General features: G+C 38.6%; 1 protein-coding gene across 1 annotated transcript; it reads left to right on the top strand.

The window, feature by feature from the left end:
- LOC108662802 lies at window positions 8,684-13,471 on the top strand. Its single transcript, XM_018124386.1, has 4 exons — window positions 8,684-9,263; window positions 9,366-10,281; window positions 10,373-11,368; window positions 11,749-13,471. The coding sequence occupies exons 1-4, from the start codon at window positions 8,684-8,686 to the stop codon at window positions 13,469-13,471; spliced, it is 4,215 nt and encodes a 1,404-aa protein (XP_017979875.1).

Raw genomic sequence — 17,119 nt, 5'->3', positions numbered from 1 at the left:
GGGAATTGGAAAGCATGTTACAAGAAAAACGAGTAGCTCGTCGATTTGAATGGTCACATGGCCAACTGCAATAACTTCACCGTGCACAACTCGCTACAATTATTCTTTACCAGCAATTTAGGTGACTTAATTAACTCTTCTGCTCGATGACCATGACTGAATGCATGAGGGTAAATGAGAGGATGTGTCTCCAATTTCACCAGCAACAAGAATTAGACGAAAAAAACACTAGTAGCTTATTGATTTGAAGGGTCACATGGCCAACTGCAATAACTTCGCTACAATTATTCTTTACCAAGTACAAATAACGCGATTGAGATTACTTATTATGATGGACCTTGACTGAGTGCTCTGTAATGATGCAGTGATCTCTTATTTACACCACTAGGTTCTGTGCACTTCTCTCTTTACTGTGTTTCTTGTTTATATATTTATTATTAAATTAAATACTTAAATAAATTTTTTTTAACATTCAGCATTTAAGGACACACATTGAACCCCTAATTATACGTATTCAAGGACAGTAAATAGTGGACGTAGTCTTAGCTCTTCACTCCCAATAGCTATACAATTGCCCTTAGCTCACATTTAGGGTGTCTGCAGACAAGTCTATATAGTACAATTCTAACATGTATGCATACAACAGTCAACACCTGTTGGTTTGTAAATTTGACTTATCACCTTAAATAAAGTAATAAATTTTGACTGTATCTCAATTTTTTTTAAGAATGATGTACTTGTATTTTGATAGTGAAAAATTTATAAAATAAAAACATATTAGTTGAATAAATAATAATTTATATACGTATTTATGCTAGATAAAACTACTATTTAAGTTGGTATCATGAGCAAAAAAATACCAAATTAGTTGATAAAATAATTAAAAATATATAAAGCATTTGAAAATAAGGATGCATTGGCCAGTTGCATGTGGGAATAGGTCCCATCACAATGATGGTACCTTGTATATATTGAGAAAGAAACATCATCTTTCCCGTTCATCATTCAGAAATTATCCTTTAACTTCTACACAACTTCATGGGAAACACTCGGTTCGTTTTGGCTATTATGGCAGTAGTGATGCTATCTAATTTGGGGTTTCATTCCCTATGAAATCAACAGCCAACATCAGCGTAGACCAGTTGGCTCTTCTTGCACTAAAAGCCCGTGTCAACAGTGATTTTTTGGCCGCCAACTGGTCAACTGCTACATCTATTTGCAATTGGGTTGGTGTCACTTGCGGATCTCGACACCACAGAGTCATTGCTTTGGATCTATTTGGCATGAACCTCTTTGGCACCATACCACCAGACATGGGAAATCAGTCTTTTGTTGTTTCCCTCGATATTGGGAGCAACTACTTTCATGGCTTGTTGCCCATCGAGATGGATAATTTTCGTCGGTTAAAAATTCTTATCTTGTCTAACAATAATTTTGAAGGGAAAATCTCATTTTGGTTTGGTTCTTTCGTTAAACTTCAACGTTTGGAATTAGAGTGTAATAACTTTATGGGAGTTATCCCAGTGGAAATCGGAAATCTTCCTAGCTTTAAATATTTATATTTGCAGCACAATCAGTTTTCAAGCTCCATACCTTCCTCAGTCTTCAACATATCTTCATTGGCAGAGATTGTTCTCGCAGGCAACCAGCTAAGTGGTTCCATACCTTCCATCCAATTCAACATGTCTTCCCAGCAAAGAATTGATTTGTCGTATAACAATCTCACTAGTCGTATCCCATCAGATATGTTTGATCATTTACCTGGATTGAATTTGCTTACTTTTAGTTTTAACCTCCTTTCTGGCCCAATTCCAATGAATTTATTCAAGTGCCAAAAGTTAGATGTACTATCTTTATTTTATAATTATTTGGAGGGAACCATACCAAAAGAAATAGGAAATTTGACTATGCTTAAGAACCTATTTCTTGGAAGCAACAACTTCAAAGGTAAAAGTAAAATAAATGTTGAGATGCATTTTAGCATATTTCTAATCCTTTTTGCCCTTTTTGGTTGGCTCCTTTAGAGCCTATGGTATTTTTTTTTTTGAAAAGTAAAAAATTTTATTCTTCCATTATCTGTAGACACCCAACTTTTAACAGACAATAAACCAAAAATTAATTGATTTGATAATTAAAATATATATAATAAAACCATTAATTAAAAAAAAAGGGGTAACTGGCAGGGATGCCCCTGCCAGTACCAAGCAAACACTACAGTGCCAGACGCGAAAATCGCGTCTGGCAATGTAGTGGGAGGACGCCCCTGCCAGCACCAAACAACCACTATAGTGCCAGACGCGAAAATTGCGGCTGGCAAAGTAGTGGGAGGACACCCTGCAAAAGCAAAAAAGTGTGAGTATAAAGCAGAGCCAAAAATCGACAATCGGGGGGGGGGGGGGGAGGGCATTCAAACCCGAGAAAAATCCCGAAACAACCTGCAAACTGGGAATGAAAAACCAAAAAATCCCTAGCAACCAAGCTATCAAAAATCCATAGCCAAGAAACCACAATCGAAAAACCAAAAAACCAAGCATCCAAAAGCTCTACAAAGCTCTCTATCAATCAAAACAAGAAAAAAAGCAACCAGCAACCCACCACAAATCCACCACCAAAAAAATATACAAAAAAATCAAGTAAATATATTGACAAAAATGGGAGAAGTAGGGGTTTTGTTTTTTAGAGTTGGTTGGTTTGGGTTTTAAGGGAGATCTTGGATTTTTAGAGGTTGATTTTGGATTTGGGGTGGCTGACGAAAAGGAAGGAGAGGGATATAGAGAGAGAGAGAATCGGTCGGCAGCCTTGAGGGAGAAGGCCCGATCAGCGCCGCTGTAAAGCAAGGAGAGAGGGGTCCAACGCCGCGGAAGGGAGAGCCAAGAGAAGAAGCCGCAGGTGGGGATTCTAGTTGTCACCGGCGATAGCAAAAGGAAGAAGAAGGAGAGTTCTTTAGAGAGAGAAATTAAAGAGAGAAAGAGGGAAAGGAGGTAAGGAAGTTGTTTGGGGCGGGTAGGGCAGGCCATTCAGACCTAGGCTGGACTATAGGTGGCCAAAGCCCAACAGATCTTAAATCCACTTGGAGCAGTGGGCCAATCTCAAACCAATAGGTAATGGGTTTGCTTACTAAGTAGTGATTTGGGCTTTGGACCGTTGATATGATTTTTTTTTTATATTTTATTAATCATGATAGTGTTATTATTTCCTAAATTATATACATAGGAAAATGAAATATATAAAAAAAATGTGAAAGTTTTTAGCATAATAGATAATAAATCTTAGGGAGTTTAAATATACATATATGAAATAAATAACAAATGTAGTAAGGGTTAGAAAATGATAGGAATATGTTTAAGTTATTCATATAAATCTACTAAATGTTTTATAGTAAAATTAGATCCAAGTAAGAAAAAGTATATATGAATACATAAAATAAATATAAAAGCTTAGGTGATTATTTAGTTTATAAGTAGGAATTTTTGGCTAAATAGGGTATGCACATAAATAAAAAGAGAATCTATAAATAAAATATTATGGTGATATATTTAGTTAAGAAAAGAATACCAAATATAATATGCCGATGATGGGATGATCGGTTGGGACGCGAGAAGTCGCAATCCCGGGCTTATGTTCCCTAGGCTCAGAATTCGAATCAAGGTTCCACCAGTACGATGGGAGGGGCCTCGATTTCAAGATCTCAAAATTTTTAATAAATAAAGAATTTGACTATACGAAAATTACTCAATAAAAATAATAAATAAATAACAATAGATAAAATAAATAATAATAATAAAAATTAGAATATATAGTAAATAATTAGTTTGTAAAAATGTAATATACATGACGTGAAATAAATAGAAATATAAAAAAATATATCTATATACAAAATATAAAAATATAAAATAAAATAAAAAAATATAAAATTTTTGTCACTAAAGTAACATGGAATCATAAACAATTTATCTAATCATAAAAGGAAAATATTAGAGTAACTTAAAACAAAAAATGTAAAGTAATAAAAAAAAAAATAATAATTAGAAATAAAATAGAAAATAAAAATAATAAAAAAAAATAAAAAATATAATTAAATATTAATAAATGACCAAAAAAATAGATAATTGTATTAACATATCATATATATTGCATCATATCATTGCATATATATTGCATCATATCATTGCATATACATATTTCTATTTTCGAGTTTAAGCCCCGATGATAGGATCTTCCGAGGATCTTGCGAAGGCGGGTATTTCTCGAATAGTTTCCTAGGTAAAAAGGTGTCCCCGGGTCCCACCAACATGATGGGAGGGCTCGAGAAACATCTTTAATAAAAGACTTTTGCTCGAATTAGGTTCATTATGCACGAAAACATTATTTTTAAAGAAAAACGTACAATAACTCCGATGATGGGAATTATTCGTCGAATTTGCGAAGGTGAATTTCTTGAATAATTCCCTAGGTGAGAGAATACCTCGAGTCCCACCAGTATGATGGGTGGATTTGAGAAAATATCCTCGATAAAAAGTTATTCGTCCGGCATTTTTTATCTCACACCATGCATTTCATCTTGCCTCACATTTGCATTCCATTTTAGGTTGAATAGGAGATAAAAATAAGTGAATAATAACTAAGGAAGTATAGTGAAATTAAAAATTAAAGTGTAATAGGATAATCTAAAAATGGTACCGTTCCTGGAACGGGCGTTCCGGGGGTGCTAATCCTTCCCCAGGCGTAACCGTACTCCTGAGCCTAGATCTAGAAAATCGTAGACCAGTTGAAGGTTCTTTTCGGTGGGCTTAAAATTAATTTAAGGCTTCATTGATTAGAATTGAGTCAATGGGTGGCCAATCGCACCTAGTAAAAAAGATTGGTGGTGACTCCTAATTTTAACCTAGTTTTAGAGTTTTCACATCGCGTCTGGCGGTTGGGTTCCCGGACACGCACGTTACGATAGATGGTGACTCCATTGGGGACCTTCCGAGAGTCGAACCATTAAATAATAATAGGTTGTCCAAGGCTTTAAATAATTCGATGTTTCCTTAGTATTGATGATTTGTTCTGCATATTTTGTTTAGTGCATTTGTTTATTTCACATTTGTTATTTTATTGCTTTTAATAATCATGGGGATTTAGGATAGAGGGATGTGAGAATGTTATTTCGAACTCAATGTTTTCCTTCACACATAGAGCACATTTTGCATTCATGCATAAACCCTCCACCCTGGTTATGTCCTTTTTAGGAGGGAGTTTAGTGGCTACGCTCTCGTGAGGTGATAACCTTTGCAGGGGCTAGTGAAAACTCCCACTCAAATCGAACCTAGTCCGTTTGAAGCCTGTAATGGGTGAGGACCGGGGTGCCTTACTAGTCCGCGTGGACGACAATGAGGAACGATTTGGGAACCTTAGCTCTGTCTATAATCCCAACCCAACATATAGAATACCAAGAGTAGCTTAATCCTAGGTAGGGCCGTACCCGTGAGAGTACACCTTATAAATAAGTACACATGAAGGAATTTCTTCCACTCCCTCTATTTTAAATTATGCCACGAGATAATAAAGTATCGTGGAGTAGAAAATAATACCCATGATATTGCTTATTATTCTCTCATTATTTTTAACATTCCATTCTTTCTTTCTACCATACTAACTTAAGTTTATTTTGCTTGTCATGTGCATGTTACATGTTCATTTGCATGCATCGTAATTACATATAGGAGAAATATTGGCTACACAACATCCAACCTAAGAGATCCCGGTTACATCGATGGCATCGTCATCAGCAGGTCCACTCAACCTAAGAGATAGAGTTACAGATGGGGAAGATTCAACAAGAAAAAGAAGACTGTTTGACCCAAGGACATATCCCAACTTTACCCAAGACAGTTCACTTGGACCTTCAGCAGAATGACTTCACAAAGATGATAGGAATTTGGGAACAGTGGAGACGTGCTCACCGAGACAATTTTCAGAACAAGTATGGACACATTGCATGGCTCTTATATGTACCTGTTGATGACCAGATGCTCTGAGCCATCGTCCAGTTTTGGGATCCCTCATACCGTTGCTTTGTCTTTAACAAGGTGGACATGACCCCTACCATAGAAGAGTACTCCTCTCTGCTCCGAATAGATCACATGCAGCTTGACAAGATCTATTAGAGGGCCCAGAAGACGGGACACTAGCGAAAGTTGGCCAAGTTGTTAGGAATGACTACGGTAGAAGTGGATCAACATCTGAAGAAGAAGGGAGACACAGAATGCCTTCCGTGGAGTTTATTGAATGGATATATTAAAAAACACATGAAGGATGAACAAGGTCTCCTAGCTTTCGCAATGGCAATCTATGGCTTAGTGGTCTTCCCGAAGGTCTTAGGTCACATGGAGGTGTCAGTCATAGACTTCTTCGATCAGGTGACAAGGAGCATCAACCTGATCCCATCCATCTTAGCTGAAACCTTCAGATCCTTGAATTTTTGTCGACGCAAAGGTGAGGGACGATTCATCGGATGTGCCCAACTCTTAACTATATGGGTCAAAAGCCATTTCGAATGTAAAGAGAGCAAATTTTGGAAGCCTTATCTGTTTGTATGTTGCCCTATCCTTGAGTTCTGCGAAAGTGTATGGCCCGACTACAAGAGGAAAGAAGAGTGGGTCACGAATCTCCAGAGGTTAATGAGCGTTGAAGTAACTTGGAGAGCTCCATGGATGCCGCGAATGCAAGTGATGTATAAATACGGATACAAGCCGTGGGTGCCGCTGATGGGACCATAGGGAGCCATTAGCTATGCACCGATAATGGTACAGAGACAGTTCGAATCTGAGCAATTCGTGCCCATGACTCACCAGCTCAACCAGTTAGAGTTTACATATGGAGAGCCGAAAACGCTAAAGAAAATTGAGGAAATTGCACAAGATTGGAAGAAAACTTGTCGAGTGGATCAAGGAAGGGTTGTCGATGAAGTCACCACAGGGTATCATACTTGGCACGACCAAAGGGTGAAAGATGTCGTATGCCCCCTGAAAAATCCATCAAAACATCCCATAAACCCAGAACCTCAAGATGTCTTGCTGGAGAGTGAGTTGACAAGAAAGAGACTTGAAAAGGAGATGATGAATATGAAGCTGAGACATGAGGATGAGCTAGAAGAAGTGAAGAAAGAGACGGCAAGAAAGGTACGGATGGCTTTGGAAGAGCGGGATGAGTGGCAAAGCAAGTTTGAGGAAGTGAGCGTGGCAAATTCTTCTCTGATAGCCAGAATGCAAGAACTCCAAAGTGCCAATAATGCTTTGCAACACGAGGTACGAAGACAAGAACAAATCATCCAAGAGTTGAAAAATGACTGCGGCTTGTTGAAAACTGCCATGGAAGGCTACAAGGCACAGTATGAAGCAGTAAGGCAAGAGTATTTCCAAATGAGGGAAAGAAATGATTCATGCACACAAAGCCTTCAAAGGAAAGAAGCTAAAATGCGATGGATACTGAGACAGATGAGAGAAGTGGCATTTAGAGCACGAGTGATGGCAGACAAGACCGAAAAACTCAGATGAGAGATTCTTCCGAGGGATGAATTGAGTGAGCAGTTGATCGATCACCTCAGAATGGTTAGGGACCAATATGACAAAGTTAGTTTTTCCTTTTGATAGTTATGTAATGGATTTAGACAATGATGTAATCGGATATTTAAGTTTTATGGATGCGAATTTTCTTATGGTAAATGTTGGGTGGCCAATATTTTTCCTATTTTTCTTTTCTTTTCAAGCACATTTCACTTGCATCATAGTTACATGAATCATATAAATAATAACAAATGATAATGCATTCATCAACATAAAATTCTAACTTATCCATTCAGCCTATAAAGAACAAAATTCCAAAGAAACAAACTTTCCACAGATACAATACAAGAGCCCGTTCTAAGATCATGGGGGACAAGCATTCAGAGAGGATGGAAAAGATTGAGAAGAAGCAAGAAGAAATCATGGGACATTTATCAAAAATTTTAGAGTTGATATCTACAGATAAAGGGAAGAGAGTGGTAGGGAGTTCTGGTGTGTCAGAAGATGTTCAACAGACAGAAGCCAATACAGACCCCGTATATCCACCAGGATTCACAGCACCACTAGTAAGGAATGCGTCTATCCCCATGCCGTCGATAGGACAATATCCATTCTTTGGGATGCTAGTGCCTATAGGGCCACCACCGACTTATGCCCAACAGAGGCCAATTGGAGGTGTAAGTCCTTCAGACCCCATCTCTATACTTGACCTGGACGATCCGAAGGAACAAGAGAAGCTCAAGTGTGGATCCGTTGAATCAAAGGACAATCCTGATACCCACAAGAAATTTGACCTTTTTGAGGAAAGACTACATATGATAGAAGGAATGGGAATGTATTGCTCTATGGATGCAATCGAACTCTGTCTCGTTCTAAATGTGGTTATACCCCTAAAATTCAAAGTTCCAGACTTTGAAAAGTACGACGAAACCAAGTGCCCAGTCACACACATTACCATGTATTGCAGAAGGATGGCCGCATATGCCCATGATGACAAGCTCTTGATACATTGCTTCCAAGATAGCCTCATTGGTACTACAGCAAAATGGTACGTCCAACTGGACCGCAATCGAATCCACACATGGAAGGACCTTGCTCGAGCATTTATGGCTTAGTATAAGCATGTTACAGATATGGCTCCGGATAGCCTTTCTGTACAAAACATGGAGAAGAAACCCACTGAAAGCTTCAAAGAATATGCTCAAAGATGGAGGAATATGGCTTCTCAAGTCCAGCCACCATTGACTGAGAAAGAGACCACCGTAATGTTCGTTAACACCCTGCAGGCTCCTAACTATGAACGATTGGTCGGTAGTGCCACAAAGAACTTCACTGATATTGTGATTTCAGGAGAGATGATAGAGACTATCGTTAAGCAAGGAAAGATAGAAGGAGGTGATGCGACACACAAGAAGAAAGGTGAAACTTTTAAGAAGAGAGAAGGAGAAGCCCAAGCCATCACTTCGGGACAACCCCAAGGAGGAAGCTACAACATTTATCAGCCATATCCACCATACCCCTATTACCTAGTTGTGAATAACACTTCACAAAGTCCATACCTATATCCACCCATGCCAAATACCTTTTCTAACCTATACCCATATGCTCCCATCCAACGGACATCTTACCCCACAAACATCCACCCACCTACTTCCATACCCGTTGCAGCTTCAACCACACAACAAACAATACCTTCAAACAACCATACTGCTAGTGAATCAAGAGGATGGTGAAACAAGCAAGAGAAAGTGTAGTTTGACCCAATCCCAATCCCATATGCTGAACTCTTCACTCAATTAGTTACAAACCATCTAGTAGCACCCTTATACATAGAGCCATTAAAACCTCCATTTTCGAGATGGTATGACGCTTCCGCCCATTGTGATTATCATTATGAAATCGAAGGTCACTCAATTGAGAATTGTATAGCATTCAAACATAAAGTGCAAAGGTTGATCAAGGCAGGAATCCTAAATTTTGAAAAGAAGCAGGAACAGAATGTTAACAACAACCCACTGCCAAATCATGCTAGGGTAGGGGTAAATGCAGTTGAAGGGGAGGTATATGTTAAAAGGAACATTCGGGAAGTGGAAACCCCCATGCAGAAAGTGTTTGAAGCCTTGGTAAAAGTCGATATGCTCGAGGTGTGGCCGGAATGTTCTGATGTGAATGACTTAGGGAATATCCAAGGACCATATTGCTTGTACCACAAAGGATGTGTGGGGCATTTAATCCAGGATTGTAGTTTTTTCCGGAAGGAAGTGCAAAGAATGATAGACGAGTCAAGGATTGAGTTTTATGTGGAAGCTTCAAAGCCAGCAGTAAACATGATGTCTAAGGAACCCATTCACCCAAGGAAGATAAAACCTTTAACCATTTTCTATGAACCAAGAGGAGAGTCTATGGAAGACAGAATCCATGCCAAAATGACCATCGAAGTCCCTAAACCTTTCCCCTACAAAGATGACAAAGCTGTCCCATGGAACTACAATTGCAATGTACAAGTTTCAAAAGCGGGGAAATGGATAGTTGAATCTCAAGATGATGCTGCAAATATAACTGGTGTTGGAGGGATTACCCGCAGCGGACGTTGCTATACACTAGAGGCATTGGAGAATCTCAGGAAGGAAAAGGGAAAAGAGAAAGAGCAAAATCTGAGAGAAGAAAAAGTGCAATCTCAAGAATCGACAGATGGCTCAAAAGGACCGGTGACGGAAAAAGAAGTTGCCAAGTTTCTTAAGTTCATTAAACATGGTGATACAAATGGTCGAGCAATTAAATAGGTTGCCTACTCGTAATTCATTATCATCTTTGCTCCTCAGCTCAGAACCACATAGGAACTCTTTGATGAGGATTCTAAACCAAGCATATGTGGATCACGACATTTCAGTTGAAAATTTGGACTACATCATTGAGAATATTTCATTGGGTAACATAATATCCTTTAGCGATGAAGAAATCCCTTCTGAAGGTAGGGGAAACTATAAAGCCTTGTATATCACTATCACGTGTAAAGGCTGTACTATTGCAAAAGTACTGCTTGATAACGGATCGTCCTTAAATGTGATGCCCATGAGGACCTTGGCCCGCTTACCCATTAACATGTCCTACATACGAAAGAGTGAGATGATCGTGAAAGCCTTCGACGGAACAAGGAGAGAAGTAGTAGGGGACATTGGGATATCGGTGGAAATTGGTCCGTGTACCTTTACCATTGAATTCCAGGTTATGGATATCGCTCCTTCATACAATTATTTGTTGGGAAGACCTTGGATCCATATGGTTAGGGCCATACCTTCATCTCTTCATCAAAAGGTCAAGTTCATCGTGGATGGGAAGATTGTATGTGTTAATGGGGAAGAGGACTTACTCATAAGCAAGCCAACGTATACTCCTTACGTGGAAGCGGCGAAAGAAGTGCCTGAATGTTCCTTCCTATCCTTCGAGTTTGTTAACACCACATATGTTAGAGAAGGAACCACTCCGCCTATTCTGAGGCTTTCTAAAACCACCAAGATGGTTGTCAATCAGATAGTAGGGAAAGGATACCGAGCGGGGGCAAGACTGGGAAGAGAACTACAAGGCATTAGAAGGCCCATACGCGCTACCAAAAAAGAAGAAAGGTTTGGCCCGCGGTATAAGCCAACTAAGAAGGAAAGAGAAGAAATGATAGCCGAAAGAAGAAAGGAAAGGTTGGCTCGCTTTAAGGGGCATGAGTTGGAAATCCATGGAATGACATATCCTCATCTCTACGAGATATTTCGATTTAGAGGCTGCATCTTTCTTGAATCACTCACTGTTGGGAGCCGAGAACTAGTGTCAGCTTTAGGGGAAGCCTTTTTTGATTTATCAATATGTGCAACGGAGGAAGGTGAAGAGCAGCCATGAAAAGGCGGATGAGATTCCTACTACATACCTAGGGCCACCGAATTTGAAGTTGAACAGGTGGACCACCATGAGTTTGCCAGTCACTTGTGATTCAATTTCAAAGTAAACATCCGTGCTTATGCCTAAAAGCATTGGAAATTTTATGTATCGGGCTTTTTATCATTTATCATTCTAATAAATTGACATGCGTAGTGCATTTCTCATATCTCTCCTCATGGTTCACCATTTCCATTTGTGTCATTTCATCCCTTTATTTTAACTATTTATCTATACAATAGCTCTACATATTTCAATTCCCTTTACCTTCCAGGACTCCAAATAATGATTGCGAAGATGATAATGACAGTGGTTTTGAGGTTAATTTTGAAAAAGGTATAAGTGTCAGCGAACTTGACGATACAGAAAACGTGGAGGATTATGATTTAACTCCAGACTTGTTAAGACTAGTAGAACAGGAGGGAAGACAAATTGTCCCACATCAAGAGACACTTGTAACGATTAATTCGGGAAATGAAGAAAATAAGAAAGAAGTTAGAATTGGTACGACGTTGGTGCCAATTGAAAAAGAAAAACTAATAAAGCTACTCCATGAATATGTATATGTGTTTGCATGGTCCTATCAAGATATGCCAAGACTCAATACAGACATTGCAGCCCATAAATTGCCTTTGAAACCTGAATGCAAACCAATTAAGCAAAAGTTGAGAAGAATGAAACCTGAAATGCTTTTGAAAATTAAGGAAAAGGTGAAAAAGCAGTTTGATGCAGGATTCTTGGGCGTAGCTAAGTACCTCGAATGGGTTGCAAATATTATTCCAGTGCCTAAAAAAGATGAGAAAGTGAGAATGTGTGTGGACTATCGAGATTTGAATAGAGCTAGCTCAAAAGATAATATTCCTTTGCCCCACATCGACACCCTTGTTGACAATACTGCCCATCATTCCATGTTTTCCTTTATGGATGGCTTTTCAGGGTATAACCAAATTAAGATGGCACCAGAGGACAGAGAGAAAATTACCTTCATAACTATGTGGGGAACCTTTCGTTATAAGGTAATGCCATTTGGTTTGAAGAATGCTGGGGTGACTTATCAACGAGCCATGGTGACTCTTTTCCATGACATGATGTACAGAGAAGTCGAGCTGTATATGGATGATATGATTGTAAAAGCTCACAAAATAGAGGACCATGTGACCAATCTTGAAAGGTTATTTAAGAGGTTACAAAAATTTCAACTCAGATTAAATCCGGTAAAGTGCACTTTTGGAGTCACTTCAGGAAAGCTACTGGGTTTTGTCATCAGTGAAAGGGGAATAGAAGTTGACCCGGATAAGGTTCAAGCAATCCGTAATTTGCCTCTTCCCAAAACGCAGAAGGAAGTTAGGGGATTCTTAGGAAGGTTGAATTATATAGCCCGATTCATATCACAACTCACACTCAAATGTGACCCGATCTTCAAGCTCCTTCGCAAACACAATCCTGGGGCATGGAACGAGGGGTGCCAAGTTACTTTTGACAAGGTTAAAGAATATTTGTTGAGTCCGCCAGAATTGGTACCACCTGTGGTCGGGAGACCCCTCATCTTGTACTTGACAGTAAATGAAGGATCTATAGGATGTGTGTTGGGACAGCATGATGAAACTGGTAAGAAAGAAAGGGCAGTTTACTACTTGAGTAAAAAGTTCACTGAGTACGAGTCCAAGTATTCCTCGTTGGAAAAAATGTGTTGTGCTTTAGCATGGACGGCGCATCGACTCGGGCAGTACATGCTATATCATACCACTTGGCTCATTACAAAGTTGGACCCTATTAAATACATCTTCGAGAAACCATCCTTATCAGGTAGAGTGGCAAGATGGCAAATGTTGTTGTCTGAATATGATATTGTATACGTGTCCCAAAAAGCTATCAAAGGAAGTGCAATCGCAGATTTTCTTGTGAAAAGGGTGGAGGAGGATTATGAACCAATGGAGTTTGAGTTTCTGGATGAGTACTTGATGTCAATATGCCAAACAAGTAAGAAGGAATCATAGGAGAAAGAGAATTGGAAGATGTTTTTCGACGGAGCCTCGAATGCCTTGGGGCATGGCATAGGGGTTGTGTTAGTGTCACCAGAAGGAGATCATTATCCCGTCATAGCTAAACTCAACTTCTATTGCACCAATAATGTGGCTGAATATGAAGCTTGTGTCATGGGTCTTCAAGTAGCAATCGAGAGGAAAATTCGCATTTTGAAAGTATTTGGGGATTCTGCTTTGGTTATTTATCAGTTACAAGGAGAATGGGAGACACGCGACTTGAAGTTAGTCCGGTATCATAAGTTTATTTCAAAGCTGATTGAAAATTTTGATAAGATTTGCTTCACCCATTTGCCTCGAGAAGAGAACCAAATGGTCGATGCATTAGCCACGCTGGCAACAATGTTCAAAGTTGGTACCGATGTCAAGATTCAACCCATCGTGATTAATCTTAAAGAGTGCCCTGCACATTGCTCCAGTGTAGAGGAAGAAATAGATGGGAAACCGTGGTACCATGATATTCTGCATTATCTCAAGTTTCAACAATATCCGAAGCGAAGCTTAGAAAATGATAAGAAAACCATTAGGAAGGTTGGCAATTAATTTCTTCTTGGATGGGGACATCTTATACAAGAGAAGTAGTGATCAAATGCTTTTGAGATGTGTGGATTCAGCAGAAGCTCGGCGAATAGTTGAGGAAGTTCACGAAAGAATTTGTGGGGCACATGCAAGTGGGCATATGTTGGCAAGACAGGTCATGAGAGCAGGGTATTACTGGCTCACGTTGGAAACGGATTGCATAGATTTCACTCGAAAGTGTCACAAGTGTCAAATATATGCAGACAGAATCCACACTCTTGCAAATTCATTGCATGTATTGACATCACCATGGCCATTCTCAATGTGGGGCATGGATGTGATTGGGTTAATAACCCTGAAGGCATCAAATGGGCATCGGTTTATTCTGGTGGCAATTGACTACTTCACTAAGTGGGTAGAAGCAGCATCTTATGCCAATGTGACCCAAAAAGTGGTATGTAAGTTCATCCAAAAAGAAATAATATGCTGCTATGGTCTCCCGGAAAGGATCATCACAGATAACGCTAGTAGCCTCAATAGTTCAATGATGAAAGAGGTTTGTGCCAAGTTCAAGATCAAACATCACAATTCAACGCCTTATCGCACAAAGATGAATGGAGCGGTAGAAGCAGCCAACAAGAACATCAAAAGGATAATTGAAAAGATGACAGATGTATACAAAGATTGGCATGAGAAGTTACCCTTTGCTTTGCATGATTATCGCACAGCAGTCCGAACTTCCACGAGAGCTACACCGTTTTCTTTGGTGTATGGGATGGAAGCAGTTTTGCCAATTGACGTAGAAATCCCTTCCCTTCGAGTCTTTAAAGAAGTACAGTTGGAAGAAGCCGAATGGGTTAACGCTCGTTATGAGCAATTGAATCTCATTGAAGAAAAAAGGTTGACGGCACTTTGCCGTGGGCAGTTATATCAAAAGAGAATGATGAGGGCACATGGCAAGAAGGCACATCCTCAACAGTTTCAAGAATGAGAGTTAGTATTGAAAAGAATTCTCCCGAACCAACAGGATCCTCGCGGGAAATGGACATCGAATTGGGAAGGACCATTTGTGGTGAAGAAAGCTTTTTCAAGAGGAGCACTAATTTTGGTGGAGATGGACGAAAGGGAGTTTTCCAACCCGATGAATGCCGATGCTGTCAAGAGATATTTTGCATAAAAAAATAAAATAAAATAAAATAAAAAGAAGAAAAAAGAAAATTTTCAAGCTGAAAACTTGAAAAGGCGGCTTGAATCTGGGAGATGTGTTTAGGGCGAAAACCCGAAAGGGCGGTCTAGACACGAAAGAGGTCCAAGTACTACAAAAGCTTAACATAGAAAGGGTGAAGATCATGATCCGAGATGTTCATACAAAAGACAAGGGAGTTGACAAATGTGCCTGTTTCAGGATAAAAGTTCGAGACTACTGTCAATACCTATCGAAACAGTCATTAAGAAAGAACTGCATCCCTTTTGTATTAATTGGTTTTCCCCTGTTCCTTGTCATTATGCTTGATTGTAGAAACTTTCCTTTTTTCTAATGAAAAGTAGCCTTTCTGCTCCTAACAATGTCATCATTTCCATTTTGCCAAGAGAGGAGATATGAGTACATTGCATTGCATTTGTCATAAAATTGGAATGATAATTAATAAAGAGCATGATAAAGTAAGAAATTTTGTAATATTTTGAAAAAGGATCGTAATTGACGGGGAATGAAATTGAGTCTGGTAATGTAAAAAAGAAAGAGAAAAGACTAAGAAAAGAGAGAAAGAAATGGAAATAGCAATAGAATGGAGCACAGTAAAAATGTGAAGAATGATTGGATCATGCATATGATAGAGGAAGAAAACAGTTTTGAGCAATGAATTGGGGAAGACGAGAGATCAGAAGCGTGATTGGTTCATCCCCCATTGATCAAAGAGAAGGCTCTAAAACACCCAAAAAAAAAAAGGAAACTGATGAAGATGAATTGCCATGTTCAAAATTTTAAAACAATTGAAAAAGAAGAAAATTCATCTTTAAAATCATAGAACCTCAGATGAGGAGTTGATTATTTTTCACCATTTCAAAAAAGGAAAAAAAGGTTTCGTTGCCTCAGTTTTGAGGAATTCATTTTTAAAGATACGTTGCCTCAGCTTTAAGGAGTTCATTTTTAAAAGTTTTGGTTGCCTCAGTTTTGAGGAGTTCATTTTTTAAAGTCTCATTGCCTCAGCTTTGAGAAGTTCATTTTTAAAAGTCTTGTTGCCTCAGCTTTGAGGAGCTCATTTCTAAAAGTTTCGTTTCCTCAGCTTTGAAGAGTTCATTTTAAAAGTTTCGTTGCCTCAGCTTTGAGAAGTTCATTTTTAAAAGTTTCATTGCCTCAGCTTTGAGGAGTTCATTTTAAAAGTCTCATTGTCTCAGTTTTGAGGAGTTCAATTTTAAAAGTTTCGTTACCTCAGCTTTGAGGAGTTCATTTTTAAAAGTCTCATTGCCTCAATTTTGAGAAATTCATTTTTAAAAGTCTCATTGCTTTAGCTTTGAGGAGTTCATTTAAAAACAATAAATAAATAAATAAAATAAAAAAATAAAAAAAAAGAAGAAAAAAAAAACAAAAAAACCAAAAAACAAAACAAAAAAACAAAAAAAAAACAACAACAAACAAATAAAAAAAAGAAAAAAAAAAGAAAAAGAAGGAGCCTTGATAAGAGAATTAATGAATTAGATCAAATACAGTGTCTACGTCTTTGCACTATTTCGAATTACCGAAATGTGCAAAGAGGGGCAACTGTAGACACTCAACTTTTAACAAACAAGAAACCAAAAATTAATTGATTTGATAATTAATATATATATATATATATATATATAATAAAACCATTAATTAAAAAAAAAGGGTATTGGCAGGGATGCCCCTGCCAGTACCAAGAAAACACTATAGTGCCAGAAGCGAAAATCGCGTCTGGCAACGTAATGGGAGGACACCCCTGCTAGCACCAAACAACCACTACAGTGCCAGACGCGAAAATCGCGTCTGGCAAAGTAGTGGGAGGACACCCTGCAAAAGCCAAAAAGTGTGAGTATAAAGCAGAGCCAAAAATCGACAATCGG

The sequence above is a fragment of the Theobroma cacao genome, chromosome 7 (assembly GCF_000208745.1).
Source record: "Theobroma cacao cultivar B97-61/B2 chromosome 7, Criollo_cocoa_genome_V2, whole genome shotgun sequence".
Classification (NCBI taxonomy): Eukaryota; Viridiplantae; Streptophyta; class Magnoliopsida; order Malvales; family Malvaceae; genus Theobroma; species Theobroma cacao.
Note: the sequence above shows the minus strand (reverse complement) of the source record. Positions and strands in the feature narration are given on the sequence as shown.

Excerpts from the sequence above, each read along its gene's own strand:
- LOC108662802 (XM_018124386.1), top strand. The coding sequence starts at position 8,684 with ATGGCTCCGGATAGCCTTTCTGTACAAAACATGGAGAAGAAACCCACT. Across the intron at positions 10,282-10,372 it reads ACGGAAAAAGAAGTTGCCAA|CTCAGAACCACATAGGAACT; the intron begins GTTTCTTAAGTT and ends TTTGCTCCTCAG. Across the intron at positions 11,369-11,748 it reads GTTGGGAGCCGAGAACTAGT|GACTCCAAATAATGATTGCG; the intron begins GTCAGCTTTAGG and ends TTTACCTTCCAG.